This window comes from Boleophthalmus pectinirostris, unplaced genomic scaffold, assembly GCF_026225935.1.
Source record: "Boleophthalmus pectinirostris isolate CB_2022bp ecotype Guang Dong unplaced genomic scaffold, ASM2622593v1 HiC_scaffold_18, whole genome shotgun sequence".
NCBI lineage: Eukaryota > Metazoa > Chordata > Actinopteri > Gobiiformes > Gobiidae > Boleophthalmus > Boleophthalmus pectinirostris.
Window position 1 is genome coordinate 6,917,747 of NW_026571133.1, and position 16,049 is coordinate 6,933,795.

Here is a 16,049-nt window from a genome sequence, read left to right on the forward strand (position 1 = left end):
GGTTTAGTGTCCGGCAACAAGTGGAATTACGGAAAAAAAAAAAAAAAGGGGAGATATAGCCCAAAATGGGAAAACAGGAAAATACCGCCGTGTAATCCATTTATTTCAACAAAGTAACAGTCATCCAACTGTAACTGAATACAATCACTCATAATTTGTACTCTGATTATGTAACTCCGGTACATGTAATCTGTTACTCCCCAACACTGCACATGATTAGATAATATACGGACCCTCCAACAAGACAAATTCAGGATCACATGCGGATGATTTTCCACATATTGTGCAACCTTAAACAAGAGGTAGGATTTAGATTTATCTAAAATGAATATAGTAGAGGTGTAACAGTACATGTATTCAAACTGTTTCAGTATGGGATGATCGGTTCGGTTCGCGGCTGTTCACAAGTGAGTTCTCGTAATTTATGTGTGTTTACATTCTGCCACTACACGTGCAGTTACACAGAAAACTCAGCTCTTTAATATTCGCGAGGAGCTCATCTGTGATTGGGGTGGCAGTGTTTCCCGTGGTGCTTTATAGTTAGGGCGGCCACCTTGACAACAATTGCCCCCCGCCTTGACTACGTCCCTCCGAACCACGTGAATCCTCGCAAAACTACGGTCGTCGCGCTGTGCCTTTCGCCAGCACGGAACCCCAAGTTGTTTTTTCTGTCCAAAAAAATGAAGATTGAGTAAAACTTCATGCTAGAACTGTTAGTGTCGTTTACTGTTTACTAGGGGTGTGCAAAAATACTGAAATATCGATATATCGTACCTGTTTAATGTGATGATACAGTATCAATATCGTGGGCTGCTGTATCGATATATCGCCAAGAGTATTTTTTGGTGTATTTTACTGAATTATTTTGTTACAGCTACAGTTTTGTTCAGAGGAAGGAAACTCATTTATGCGGCACATTTGACGTTTTCACCGTTTTGACGATTAAAATGTTTGTGTTTCATATGAACTTTGGCCAAAAAGTGGTTTAATAAAGACTTTTAGTATCACAGCCATGATTTAACCTTTATTTTTTACTGAACCATATCGAATCGAAAGTGCACTGTATCGAGATATGTATCGTATCGGCAACTTCTTAATGATACTCAGCCCTACTGTTTACAAGAAATTTATTTTTTGTGATATTTTATGACATTTGTTGCTTATTTGAGACTATTTTATTTAACTTATTAGTATTACCAAGCAGCACTTTGCATTTATTTTATTTTCCCATTTGTATAATGTTAAAACAAATTGTTAGTTTAATAAAAATCCAAATAAACAACAAGAAAATGTTTTTTTTGTTCCTATACTGTATCGAAAATGAACCAAACCGTGACCTCAAAACCGACGTACGTACCGAACCCTGATTTTTACGTTCCATTATCCCTCTAGAATATAGAAATTGTTGTTTTGGAGATATGCTAAAGTAGTATTAGTTAGGGGTGTCAAATTATCGCGTTAATTGCGATTAATTAATTACAGTCATATTTAGCGCGTTATGTTTTTTAATCGCGTTAATCTCATTTTTAATCTCTAACTTTAGTGTTTCTGTATGTGAGTTTCTTTATTATAAGACCACGTTTCCTTCCGTAGTTACTGCGTGGACACCGACGTGCTCCCGCGAGCCGCGTGTGGATCGTGTTTTCTCGCGTACGCGGCGTAAAACCGAGCTGCCTCCTGTGGGCCTCTAAACCAGAACTAACACCAAGACTAAAACCAGGACTAAACCAACTCCAGACTAAACCAGACTAAAACCAGAACTAAACCAGGTCTAAAACCAGGTCTAAACCAGAACGAACACCAGGACTAAACCAGGACTAAACCACAACTAACACCAGAACTAAAACCAGGATTAATCCATTCCAGGACTAAACTAGGACTAAAGCAGGTCTAAACCAGGATTAAAACAGGACTAAAACCAGTGATCTCATATATAAAGCATTTCTCTATCAATAATATTTTTAATATGGTTAAGGAAAGACTGGACTTTTTATTGTCTTTAAGTAGACAAAAGTTATTATGTTCAGATTTCCTCGTCTTTGCTACTTTACAGCAAACAGTTTCTTATTCATGAAGACTTGGGCTCAACAGCCAATTTGGAGAGATTTGTTAAACAATAAATGACTTTATAAAGTCACTTTTTTTGTTCTATATCAGTCTTTTGATCTGCCACAATAATGTAATAATGAATTTAAATGAAAATACCTCAAATTGAAGCTTTTCTCAGCAATTTTTAGGTGAGATTAAAATGAGATTAATTAATTACAGATCATAATTTATTAATCTCTCAATTTTTTTTAATCGCATGACAGCACTAGTATTAGTATTAGTATTAGTATTAGTAAAACTGCTACAATTCTGTAATATCTGAACCTCATTAGAACTTCCCACATCAATTTGCAGCTCAAAAACATTATATTTTTCTGTTAATACTTGAACCTCAACCAAGACATTTACAGGAAGATTTTAGCACAATTTTGACGGACTGAACACAATATGATCCGAACATCGGCACGGAAATCAGATAAAACGCTATGAATTTTTGTCAATACTGTAACTGTGTCCCGATTTAACACTGTGGCGGAGTTGTTGTCGTGGTTTAACGTACACATGTATAGTACAGTCCGTGACATCCTGCGGTACATGTGTGTGTGTGGAGTCCTCGGGCTCCTGCTGCGCTCTGCCTCACTTCTTAAGGCTCTAATTTATGCAGCGTTGGTGATACTGTGGCGCGTGCTGAAAGCCTTCCTCTCCTCCTTTTCCTCCTCCTCTTCCTCTTCTTTCTAGTGGAACTTATTTGCTTCACTTTTAACGTATTTACTTGTGCGTTTATGTCCTGTGGTTGTGTGTTAGATGCTCCAAATACGCCAAGAGTGAATATGTTTACATTCGATGATTTGTACTTTATGAATTTCACCGAGCTTCTTCCTCCTCTTCATCATCATTCCCTTCTTTCCTCCATCTCTTCCCCTTCTCCTTCCCCTCCTCCTTTTCCACCTCCCTCCTCTGCTTTCCTCTCCCCCTTCTTCCTCCCCTTCCTCCTTTTTTCTCTTTTCTGCCTCTCTCCTCCTCTTTCCTCTTCCTTTCTTTCTCCTCCTCTCTCTTTCTCTTTTTTGCTCTCTATTCCTTCTCTACCTCCCTCCTCCTCTTTCCTCTTTCCCTTCCCCTCTTCCTATTTCCTCTTCCTTCCTCCCTCCTCTTCATCCTCATTCCTTCTTCCCTGCTTCTCTTCTTTCCTCTTCCTCCCTCCTCCTCTCTGTCCATTTCTTCCTCCCTCCTCTTCTTTCCTCCTCCCCCCTCCTCCTCTTCCTCTCTCTTCCTTTATCTCTCCTCCTTTTCTCCCTCCTTTTCTTCCTTCCCTCATCCTTTTCCACCTCTCTCCTTATCTTCCTCCCTTTCTTCCTCGCTTCTTGCTGTTTCCTCTTTCCTCCTCCTTATCCTCTTCCTTCTCTTCCTCTTCCTCCTTTCATCCTTCTCCTCTTCTCTCTCTTCCTCATTTTATCCTCTCTTTTCCTTTCCCACCTCCCTCCTCTTTCCTCTTCCTTCCTCTCTTCCTTCTTCTCCCTTCTACTCATCCTCTTTCTCTTCCTCCCTCTCCTCTTCCTCCCTCTTCTTCTTTTTTCCTTCTCCTCCTCCTCCTCTCTCCATCTCCTTTTCTTTCTCCCTCATCCTTTTCCCCATCCCTCATCTTTCCTCTTCCCCCTTCTGTCTCTTCCTCATCCTCCTCTTCCTTCCTCCTTCTCCTTATACTCTTTTTTCTCTTTCTCTTCCACTCTCCTCCTCTTCTCTTACCTCTTCCTCCTCCACCTCTTCCTCCTCCTCTCCTTCGCCCCTGCCCTGACAGCTCGGTCCTGGTTATGATTTATCAGGCGCACGGTCGCAGACAAAAGCACCATCCTCGGCGTAGATTTACTCTCAGATAAATATTAGGGGTCGTGGAGCGCGCTAAAGAGCGGCCCGGCTTCATCTTGTCAGGTTTATAGCTCTGACACAGAAGATGATCTAATGTGTGGAAAAATGTAAGTTGTTTTTATATCGGATGAAGCTGCATGTATGTGGAGAAACGGTGTCTGTAAACCGCCCGAGTGAACGAAGGTTGAACGTTATCGATCGTGAGAATCCAATGACTCCCAAGGTAGTTAAATTAGTAGGCTATAAACATGGAGAAAACTGTAATAATGGGCGTCTTTTTAACATAAAGGTGCATTGTGTAACTTTTTTGGGGGAGGGTCCGTCAAATGCTCTTCTCCGTAGAGATGTTATTGCTTTGTCTGCTATGTTTACCACGTTTACATGATGTTTTTTAATTCAGAATTAACTGTTCTGAATTAAATAGTTTGGAATTAAAGGGCCCATCTCATGCAAAATAACTCTTTTCACATTGTATCTTCTGCACATAAACAAGCACAATTTGGGTTTTGGAACATCCATTACACAATAGTTATCAAATCTTACTGATTTCTTGGAGACAGTCACAGACCAGGAACTATGAAAGTCCGACTATTGCTCATCCCCCCGCCCGTCCTGAGAAAGCACAGGCTCCTCCAAACGTGACGTAGGCTCTGAGTGAGCCGCCCTTCCTCCGCCATCTCAGGGAGGGAGGGGGAGACAGGTGTGCACCCTGATAGTGGCAGGAATAAACTTTTATCCATCATGGAGATAAAGCTCGTTCAGCCGCATGTGTTGGACCCATAATCGGACGTGGACTTGGAGGTGAACGAAGCGCAAGCACCGACGTCGACATCAGCTGAACATTACTGATTGGTAAAGTATTAATAAACGCTAGTAGATAAACTTATTATATCGTGCACACTGCAGTGTAGAACAATGAGCTTATGCTGTCGCTTTTGTTTAGGTGTTCATGCGAAGCACCTTCTGCTACGTCAAACACGTCATAGGTGTATCTGCCGCGTCATCGTTGTAGCAGCTTTAGTTCGTTGTCACGTGGGAGGGTGGCAGAAATACGCCGAATCAATCTAAAAACCACTTCGGTGACATAAACAAGGCCCACACATCACTCTTAGAAGGTAGAAAGCTCTGAAAAGTTGATTTTGCATGAGATGGGCCCTTTAAAATATTCTCATTCGAGTTTACATGAAAATAATAATTATGAATTGAGGTTTGCATGGAAAAGGCGTTAAATTACACGTTAAATTTAACTCTGCTAAATGTCTGAGGGTCGGGAAGGGTTCTGATTGGACAGAGACAGGAACGTATTTACGTCGACCGGATGAAAACACACACTTCAGCTGCCGCTGGCTTTCCTGTCATCTCAGTTTGTCGTTACGCCATGGACACAAACATGATCTAAACTTTTTCCGCGGTAGATCCAATGAGAATTAAGGAGCAGCTGGAGAATTCTCTCATCTCGCTTTTACGTCTGTCGGCTGAGGAGGAGAAGGGAAGACTGTCGGAGAAGGGAGGAAGAAGACAAACCTCTACCTCAGCCCACTTCCGCATCCCGCTCGCAAATCCAAAGAGCAGTGCATGAAAGCCCGAAAGGAGGACTGATGGAGCCGAATCGTCTGGATCGCGTCAGAAGGGTGACCCAATGAGCATGCACTGAACGACCAGGATTATTTTTAAGAAGAATAAACGTTTACATGATCTAGAAATAAATTAATTCGGCTTTAAAATTGGAATAAACCACCCACTTACTTCATCATAATCATTTTCATTAGAAACTAAGCGTTTACATGCTCTTTTTAAAGCAGAATTAATTCTTATTCAGAATTTAATTATTTTTATTCTAAATTAAAGTTCTCATGTAAACGTGGCAAACATGGTATAAACCTTCGTATCTCTTTTTAGGCAAGGAAAGTTTATTTGTATAGCACAATTCGTACACAAAGTAATTCAAAGTGCTTTAAAATCACAATAAAAACACATCAACACATAAATCTTCATGGAGGCCAAACCAGACCAAGTTACAGGTCAGATCTGTGGAGAGGCGACTCCGCTCACAGTCAGAATGCCTGTTTTTCGTAAGTATTTTTGAGCTATAAAAACACCTGTAATTGAATAAATGTAAAGTAGAGAAGTTCAACGTCATACTGTGGAACTTTCCAGACAGAGCAATGACATATCCATAGACGGTGACGAACCCCCAACCAAAAAGTTACACAGTGCACCTTTAAATGAATGAATCCAAACTCTAGTTAAAGGTGAACTGTGTAACTTTACTGCTGTCGTGTTGTTTTTGCTTTGAATGTAAATTGTGGCATTAAACTTATCTTTAAAGAGACAATAACGAGACACCACGACGCCGTAATAACAAACGTGTGAATGTATATAATGTGTATAATAAAGCAGAATAAATTACATAGATCAGGATTAGGGCGGTTCTGTTGAGGTGACTACACTTTTTGAATCCATTTTCTTCCACCACATTCGAACAAACAAAATACTATACATGGCCATCTTTAGCCATAATGAAGTCTTTACGTAGCCTCTAATTTAGTCCCGTGTTTTCTGTGTGGAATAGTGGGAAATTAAATGAAGCGAATCACTGAATTTGTAATGTTGTTACAGAGAATAGAATTATGGTAATTTGGCTGCGCATTGAGCTGCTTTGTTTTAAAGGGGGGGGGCAGATTAAAGGAGGCAGTGGATGGTTAGCGTCTCACGGTAATGGGACGGGGCACAGACCCACACGGCGTCAGTGCAGTTGCCCTGCAGAGCTCCGGGGCTCATTATGCTGTATTATGCGAACATGGGACAATCTTGACACTGAGCAGTATGGGGCAGTGGTGGGGAGTATTATAAGTGTTAGTGACGGGTGATACCAGGATTTTTTTTGTTTTGATTCAATACCATGTAATAAGATGGCAAGTATATCAGTGAGTTTTGTATTAACATCCATTAAAAGCGAAAATTTAAATTGAAATTTCACTATGGCGCTATAATTATTTTGCTCCACTGTAACCTAAATATATTTTTTAAAAGTATATATTTGCTATATAAACAATGCATTTCAAAAAAACTATTTAAAATGTAATATAAAACTGCAATTTTAGAAGAAGAAATTTTAAGTACTGATTTTTTCTTTTTTGCATGAGAATCGATACTGTCAAAAGAAACAGAAAACGCACACCAAAATTCTTGTAGAGGTGCAAATGCGAGGAGCAGCAAAACAAAAGTGTAAACAATGCATAGCGCACTCAGATGGCCGACCTCCAAAAGCTTCTTTTTTATTTTTAAAATAAAGTTTCGGCAAAAAAAAAGCCTTTGTCAGATATCCTACTTTCCTTGGACCACAGCACAGCACCTCAACATTATCAAAATACATAATATTACGGATCAGATATGTGTAAGGTCCATGTAATCTGTATTCAAAGGTATTTTAAATATTGGGCAGTTTTATTAACACTCAAAGATTGTAATCAGATCTGCAATTTGTCTTGAAAATCTGGATTCAGCTCACTCTCTCGCGTCTTTACACCTGAGAGAAAACTTCTTAAACTCTTAAATGGTCACATTTTTCTACAGGCGCTTTTCCACCTTCAAGGCACTTAAAGCTCTTTACAACAAGGAACCACTCACCCATTCACACACCAGTGTACACAGACACTGAGGACGAGGTGGGTTAGGGTTATGTTTATGTCGAGAGCGGGATTCGAACCACCAACTTTCAGATGAGTGGATGAACACTAACAACTGAGCTACTGCTGCCCCTGTATTCAAAGGTGTTTTAAATACTGGGCAGGTTTATTAACGCTGAAAGATTGTAATTAGATCTGCAATTTGTCTTGAAAATCTGGATTCAGCTCACTCTCTCAGGTTTCTTTACACCTGAGAGAAAACTGAACTGCAAACTCTCAAATGGTCACATTTTTCTATAGCGCTTTTCCACCTTCAAGGCACTTAAAGCACTTTACAACAAGGAACCACTCACCCATTCACACACCAGAGTACACAGACTCTGGGGGCAAGGTGGGTTAAGTGTCTTGCCCAAGGACACAACGACAGCATTCATCTGTGGGAGCTGGAATCACACCAGCCAACCCAATGATGTTTATGTCGAGAGTGGGATTCGAATCACCAACCTTCAGATCAGTGGATGAACGCTCTAACAACTGAGCTACTGCCGCTCCTGTATTAAAAGGTATTTTAAATGTTGGGTAGTTTTACTGTATTAAGGTTGAAAGATTGTAATCAGATCTACAATTTGTCTTAAAAATCTGGATTCAGCTCAGTCTCTCAGGTCTCTCTACACCTGAGAGAAAACTGAACTGAACTGCAAACTCTTAAATTTTTCTACAGGCGCTTTTCCACCTCAAAGCCAGTGGACACAGTGTCTTGCCCAAGGATAAAACGACAACAGTCATCTGTAGGAGCTGGAATCACGCCGGCCAACCTGTGGGTCAGTGGATCTGATCGCTCAACCAATGATGTTTACGTCGAGAGTGGGATTCGAACCGCCAACCTTCAGATCAGTGGACAAACACGAACTCTACCAACCGAGCTACTGCCGCCCCTGTATTCGAAGGTATTTTAAATAAATCAGATCTGCAGTTTGTCTTGAAAATCTGGATTCAGCTCACTCTCTCAGGTCTCTCTACACCTGAGAGAAAACTGAACTGAACTGCAAACTCTCACAAGAATTATATGTATTTCAGAATATGTTTGAAGGAATCTATACTACGGAGTTACGACCCCACGGAGAGATGAAGAATTTCACGACTGCAATTCATTTTGTAGCTCTATGTGTTCAATCAACTTCAATGTATTTATAGTATTTTCACTTCTTTTTTTTAGTATTTTCACTCAAGAAGTCCTGGTTTAAGTTGGATTCTTTTAAGTCTTGCATATGATCAAATGATATGGTGACATTGTATAATACCTACACTTTTTAAAGCCTTAATACAGAAAGAATTAAGGTTTTGTAACCACTTAAAAGCTTGTTTTTTTGTTTCTTGAGGTGTTACGGTTATTATGATCCTGTTTGGGAGTTTGTTTTTCAAGAAGGTGAGAGTGACTAACTGCAAAACTGTTGGCTAATTCTAACTTGTGACTGTAATGTTATTTGAGAGAAAGACCTGTTTAACAGTAAAAAAAAATAAAATAAAATCATCTCACCGGTTTTAGTTTCAGCTAAGTCAGTTTTCCTAGTCGTTTTTTGTTAAAATAAAACTCAGATTAAAGTCTAACGAAGTCTCAGCATCACAAACCCCAGGAAATGAGGATGACATCAGCCGCAAATAATCGATTAAAACTATAAAATAAAATATAAAAAATGCGAAGAGTACTCACTGCGCTGCTGCAGGGGATGTCCTTGACCTTGAGCCAGGCCAGGTCCAGCGTTCCCTCTCCTTTGTAGCACGACTGCAGCCGCTCCTTGATTTTCTCATTGATTTTCCGGAGAGAAAACACACACAGAGCCGAGTCCTGCGTAGCCTGGCGCGGTCGTCTCTTCTGCCCTTTGGAGAAGACGGCGAAAAGAACGTCGTCGTCCGGTGCCACGTCCAGAGACCGGGCCAGGATCGAACCGGCTTTGGAAAGATAGGCCGCTTCCAGTAAACGGTATTCCACATTTCCACTTACGCAACCGATGGGAACCTCCACGTAGGAGTTGAAAGCCGTGTCAGCTTTGCACAAACGCACGATTTTCGACGTGTAGACCTGCTCTCGTCCCGCTGCAGACGATCCAGTAGTGGGACCTCCGCCCATCTCTGGCTGCAGCGTCAAAAAGTACACAAAGTTCCCGCTCGCAAAGCCGTAGATGTAGTAAATATCGAAATCGGGAATGACGGTGAACGTGTCCGAAGGGATTTTGATCATAGACGCCACAAACTCGTCGTGGAAAACGTACGCGAACATGCCGTCCTCTTCGGAGTTCCTGGCCAACTTCCTGCTCGAGATTGTAGGGAAATACTCTGGTTTTCCGTCTACCGCCGTGGCGACAAACAGCATGTCTGGTGAGGCGTTGCCATAGGATACGATGACGCCAAAAACCGACCCGCTCTCGTTGACCCCCGAGAGGTAGTGTTCCTTCTTGTGAAATGGCTCTCCCAGTTTAAAAAGGTCGTCCAAGCGCAGCAGTTTGCATATACCCTGGTACAAGCTGCCGCAAGCCAGCAGTCTGTTCTCCCTGTAGTCCATGAGGAGCATTTTATTCACATTGTTGGTCAGCGTCAATGGTTCGCTGCACGGTTGGACAATGCGAGGCGGGTAGCACTTCCTGTTGTCTTCGTCCGGTCCAGTTTCGTGGAATACCTGGACCTCTAAGCTGGGGGACAGTTTGTAGATGCGATTCACGGCACCTAAATATACATTACCGTTGCGAAAGTCCACGGCCAGATGGTTGAAAGTCCATTCCGGGTTTTCCGCGTGAAAAGAGGCGTACTGGTCCTGCTGGAGAGAGGCCGTGATCACCTGGGACCCGGAGGTGAGCGCCTGGGGGCCGTGGACCATCGTGAGGCACGGCGCGGGGAGAACCAGGCAAGACAGGAAGCAGCAGGTGAAGAAGCAGGTCCGTGTCCGGGAGAGGGGCATGGTGGCTGGGGTAGAAGGTCGAGCTCAGGGTGGAAGAGGGGACAGTCCAGTGCTGTCAGCCGATCACGATCAAGCCTCTTTCAACAAGGAGAGCATCATGTACCTGCAACAGCAACACACGGAGAGGGACTAGATTAATACAAATGCAATGATATCGTAGTCAGACTTAAAATATGAAATGCTGGCCCTATTAAAATGTCACCTTTTTCCATTTAAATGTTTAAGTGAAGATGTTTTTCGTCAGAGCCTGATTCATCAGCCGGTTTCACTTTGTGGAAACCGTATGACCTCGCAGCATTAGGATTTTTTCGCCCAACAGTAGTCAGGTACTTTTTTTTATTTAAAACAATCGCTGCTATTTGGTCGGAAGGAAGACGGGCAATAAGTAAAGTCTTTCCCCTTGATAAAATTCACCAAACATTCTTTCTTTACATTCTTTGTTGTGGCTTTAAATCCTCGATCTCGGGAATCGTTGCCAACACAAAATGTATGTCTTCGCCTACATCCATCTCGACCGCTTTGTTTACCTGTTTTGCTGTACCACAAAAGGAACCCAGACAGGCGCTTGAGTTTAACGTTATGGCTTCACAGTTCTTCACGTGGTCTACAACTTCTGGGGTTCTTTGAAACCGTCGAGTGCAGGGGTCTCCAACTTATAGCTCGGGAGCTGCCAGTAGCTCTCCACCCCCTTACAAGTAGCTCGCCAAAGGATTTCTGATTTATACGTATTGTACTAAATACCTCAAATTTGATTAATTACCACTAAAAATGTGTTTTTTTGAATTTGGTGCACTAATAAATGGATAATGGTTTAATGTTTTATAGATATCTAACTGTACATCTAAGGCTTGCCCTCTTATATCGAATCAATTTCTTGCAACTGCTAAAATTAGTAGCTCTCCCGCATTTTCATTTTGTAACGGTAGCTCACCGGACGCAAAAGGTTGGAGATGCCTGGTCTAGTGTATTCCGATTCCTGACCTAGTCGCTGGAGAGAAATGAAATTGAGCGGAGGCGCTAGGTGGCACCAGCCCGACTAGTTTTTCGTGGCATTTTTAAGAAATAAAAGCACCTGACTGAATAACCACAAATGTCACAAGTTAAAAGTGTACCTTTAAAATCTAAATTTGCGTTTCTAATCATCAATGATCAGTCTGGGTCTTTTTTAATTAACAGGTCCACAGCCGGACATCAGTAAACGCATGTGGTAAGGAGCAGATAGTAGAAATTGGAAGAAGAAATTTGACAACAGTTTAATTTTAAATAGCAACAAAACAGATCTCGTTCATGCTGAGGAATCAATTTTGATCTGAATAGAAAATACTGAGGAAAAAAAATGACATTATTTTAATACATCACCGAGCCATAGTGTGTCTTTATTAAGCATATGCATCTTGTTTTGACGAATTTTCACAAGATCACTTTACAACTTCAACATTGAACATTTAACGTGATGCTATTTTAGTAACTGATCCATTAAAAAATAGAGTGGGGAAAAAAACAGCGTCGTCTTAGCAGCGGGTGAGAGAGGGGAGGTCTCGGAGGACGTGATGAGCGTGGAGCAGCAGCATCCTCCAGCCCCTGTCCACCCCTCCCAGCCTTTACGCTCAGCCTCCATGCACCTAATTGATTCTCCCCTCGGAAAAGCAATTTGCATGCTTTGGCGATTCCTCTCTTTGCTCCCAATAGGGCGGCTCACCTGCTGACACTGCGCGCTCTGAGAAAAGGACCTTCTCCACTCTTAAAGATACACACACACACACTCAATGCACACATGTTGGGTGTCCGTGCTTCTTGGGGACCAAATATGGACTTAGATTCATTTCCTGGAGACTGGGAATCTAAATCAAAGCCACGAATTGTCTAATCTGAATCAGTTTTAGCCCATATGTTCAAGGTGCATTGTGTAACTTTTCTAGTGGATGCTTTTCTCCTTAAAGATGTTATTGCTTTGTCATTGAGTATAAACCTTTCTATCTTCATGGAGACCAAACCAGACCAAGTTGCAGGTCAGATCTGTGGAGAGGCAACCTCGCTCACACTCATAATATCTGTTTTTCTAGGTTTTTGGAGCTATAAAGCCACCTGTAATTGAATAAATGCAAGGTAGAGCTGTTTAATGTCACACTGTGGAACATTCTAGGCAGAGCAATGACATGTATTTAACTTTAAATCATGATGCTGATCTAAAAATAAAGGATTTATGTTGTGGGTTGAACCAAAATCGCAGTTTGAATGGACGCAAATCGCAAAGGCTGCAATTTTTGAACCATAATTTTCCTGCAAAACAACAAAAAATCCTGTCTTAGGCTTCATAAAAACTGCTAACCCTACAGTTTAGATCCGTTCTGAAATGTAATTCTTCATATTTCACTTCATTTCATTTCATTTTCGTCAGTTCTTCTGAAAGGATTTAAAAGTCAAAGCCAAAAGCCAAAGCGTGATGGATGAATTTAACTAATAGTTTATGGAACAAACTATTCTGCACTGGAGCAAGGTAACACTTTATTTTCTAATTGTTTTTATGTGTTTTGTGGATGAATTAAATGTGAAATGTGGAACCAGCCTCTCAAATCCGCAAAGCAAATTTACCTACAGGTACGAATAAAGCGACCTATCCTAACCTAACCTAACTTAAAATGTGAACTTTGAACCGAAACCTAAGATTAAAACATAAATCGCAAATATAACCACAATGCTTCTCGGTAAAATCTAAACTCTGTTCTATTTTCCTTCGAATCGTTCAGCCCTTGTGAGGACCTGATTGTCTTTACTTGATTCACGATCCAGAGTTTCGTCCTCACATTGTGCTGAACACCCGTCCGCGCGCGTGCCAGAGGTTTTAAGGTGGAAGAGGAATAATTAGGACAGAAAAGCGTGTGTTTGCAGAAATGGGTCTCCGAGGTCATTTACACAAACTCACCATTAAACTTACAGCGGATATCGAAAAACACACACAAGTCGATGATCAAACAGAAAATACCCCGTTTCTTGTAAACACAGCGGTCCCTTGTGGTGGTCGGATGCTCATTAGACCTCGCCACCGTTGAATATGGCAGAACATGAAGCCAAGAACACCTGGGTAGTCACCAGCCTCATGCTTTACACCAACAACACCCAGATCAATAAGGCTATACTCAAGAATTCTGATCCAATCCACTTTATTTTTTATCGCATAACATAATGATTTCATAAAACAAAACACTTTCCAAGCATATCCAAAAATGAAGATGAGAATGAAGAAAAAAGTGATTGTATTTCTGTTCGAGGGGTTAGTATACAAAATAGTGATGATTGAGTGATGATTTTTAAAAAGTCTAACAGTGTTGAAGCCTTAAAGAGTATAAAAGAGTTGTGTTTTCAAAGATGTAGAGCTCTGGAATGAATGAATTTTAATTATGAATTTATATTATACTCATATATATACAGTAAGTCGTAAGTAAAATTGTAAATGTAAACTTGCTCTTAATACGCAGTTTTTTTGTTTATTTTGTTTGTTTTTTCTTGGAATTCTGTCACTGTTTAATAGGCTTTGGCTTTATAAGTACCTTTTACTTCAACCTAAACCCTTTCGGTCATGATCTATGGGATTTTACTCTGTTTTGTTTTGTAGTGCTGCAAAATGGCCGAATAAACTACTACTACTTCGACAATAGACATATAAAATAAACGCTCTACTTGTCTTCACTAGTCCTCATTAACGACTTAAAGGCGACTGTCACAAATGGGCAACAAACCGTTTGGATCAAGATATAAGCCATTCCCCCAGTGCCGGTTAGTACATGCGCAGAACCTTTCTAAGCACCTTTGGCAGGCACTTGTTATCGCAAATTTGCAACATACCCAAATTTCTATTCTTTTTATAGTCAAATTAACAATCTCAGTTTAAGCCCCATCCACAGTATTATGTATGTACGATCTTTTCCCGCCAGCTCAGCACAGAAACAACGCGTCTGGATATGTTGGTACGGTGATAGTGATTCGTTTCAGAGTAAACGTACGCTTAATTTACCATCTACTTGAAGGCAAAAACACACATTTTTTTAATATACATGTATATAAATCCTGACATTAAGGGTTTAAGATATTAAAATTAGTAAAATCAAATAATTGCAAGGATACCAATAAATAATAAAAAGGTAAAAAAAACAAAAATAAAGGAAATCTGCGTGCATATGGTGACGCAAAAGTGTGTGGGATTGGATTGGGTATGCATGCCAGGTGGCTCAGTGGTGACTATAGGTGGAGAAGTACGTGACGTAAACAGATCTGACGAAGTGAGCGACGTGAGCAGATCTGACCAGAGTTTTGCATCTTGGGCAGCAGACGAAACTGATGGTTTACTCATTGCCGCCGGCACCAAAAATGTAAGTATTGTTTGCACATACTCCAAATTAGACGTTCATTCATGTTATTTCACGTTGTTGTTGTTGTTTTTTACCCCTCCCTCCATGTAACATTGCACTGCAGCCCGGCTGAGTACACAAAAAAACAGGCTAATGAAATTTTAGACCTTTGTGAAAAAAATAAGACTTGGACATGATAATTTAAGACTTTTTAAGGCCTTAATTTAGGTACATGAAATTTAAGACCTTTTTAAAACTTTTAAGACCTTGCGGCTACCCTGATGGATGTAACAATAACCTAAATATCATGATATCGTATCGTCAAAAGTCTCAAAATAATATCGTGGAATGTCACAATTGATCGAATCACAAGTTCCTTTGCTTAAATACATGGTTTTATAGCAGCAACAGCTTATAAACATCGGAAACTACATATCCCATGATTCATTTCAGCGCAGACAACGTGAAGAAATATGTTTTTTACTTGAATTCTTGGGATTATGACAAAAATAATTCACCCCACAATCTTGTCAAGGTATTTTAAAAGCAAAAAAATGTCCTATCTACAGTTATATAAGCCTCTCCAAAATATTGCAATAAATATCGTACTTTTATTTAAATTATAAGGCTTTATAAGGACAACAGCAGAAGGGGGAAGTGGGAGAGTGAGAAAGCTGAAGATTTGGTTGTTTTTTTTTGGTATTTATATACAAACAGGAAGATTAAACTCATGACTCAAGTCTTACATTTCCTGGTACTTTTTTTTTTCACCATTAATAGTTGTTTTTGTATGTACTCCAGGGCAGAGTGCAGCTTGGGTACACAGAGAGAGGGTACAAAGTATTTCCTTAGTCAACTGCAGCGCTTGTACTGTATTATTATGAGCGCTTGTACTAAACTGGTGCTGCTTATGTAATCTAAAACAATAAGACCGCGCTGAAATTACTATTTTTGGTTGTAAGGCACATTTTTGAGGAAACTGTCAAAACATTTCGGTACACATCTTAACCCCTTACAGTGTCTGAATGTATGTCACAGTCATAAACGCTCTGCTAATCAAATGGGATTAAGCAGATTAAAAGTGAGTAAGAAGTGGGGTAATTACACATAATCCCCCCCATTTCCAAAAAGAAGAAAAGAGTGCGTAGACTTCTCCATCTGTAATCTGTCAGATGAATGACGGTTACAAGAATACGCAATTAAACAGCA

The 16,049-nt window shown here is 40.6% G+C and overlaps 1 protein-coding gene across 1 annotated transcript in view; it reads right to left on the reverse strand.

Annotated features, from left to right (window-relative positions):
* The window catches only part of plxna4 (plexin A4), a 659,145-nt gene that overhangs the window by 600,098 nt on the left and 42,998 nt on the right, over positions 1 to 16,049 (reverse strand). Inside the window, 1 exon segment of the mRNA XM_055154191.1 lies at positions 9,253 to 10,597. Coding sequence (XP_055010166.1) covers positions 9,253 to 10,494 — 1,242 coding nt within the window. The 5' untranslated portion in view covers positions 10,495 to 10,597.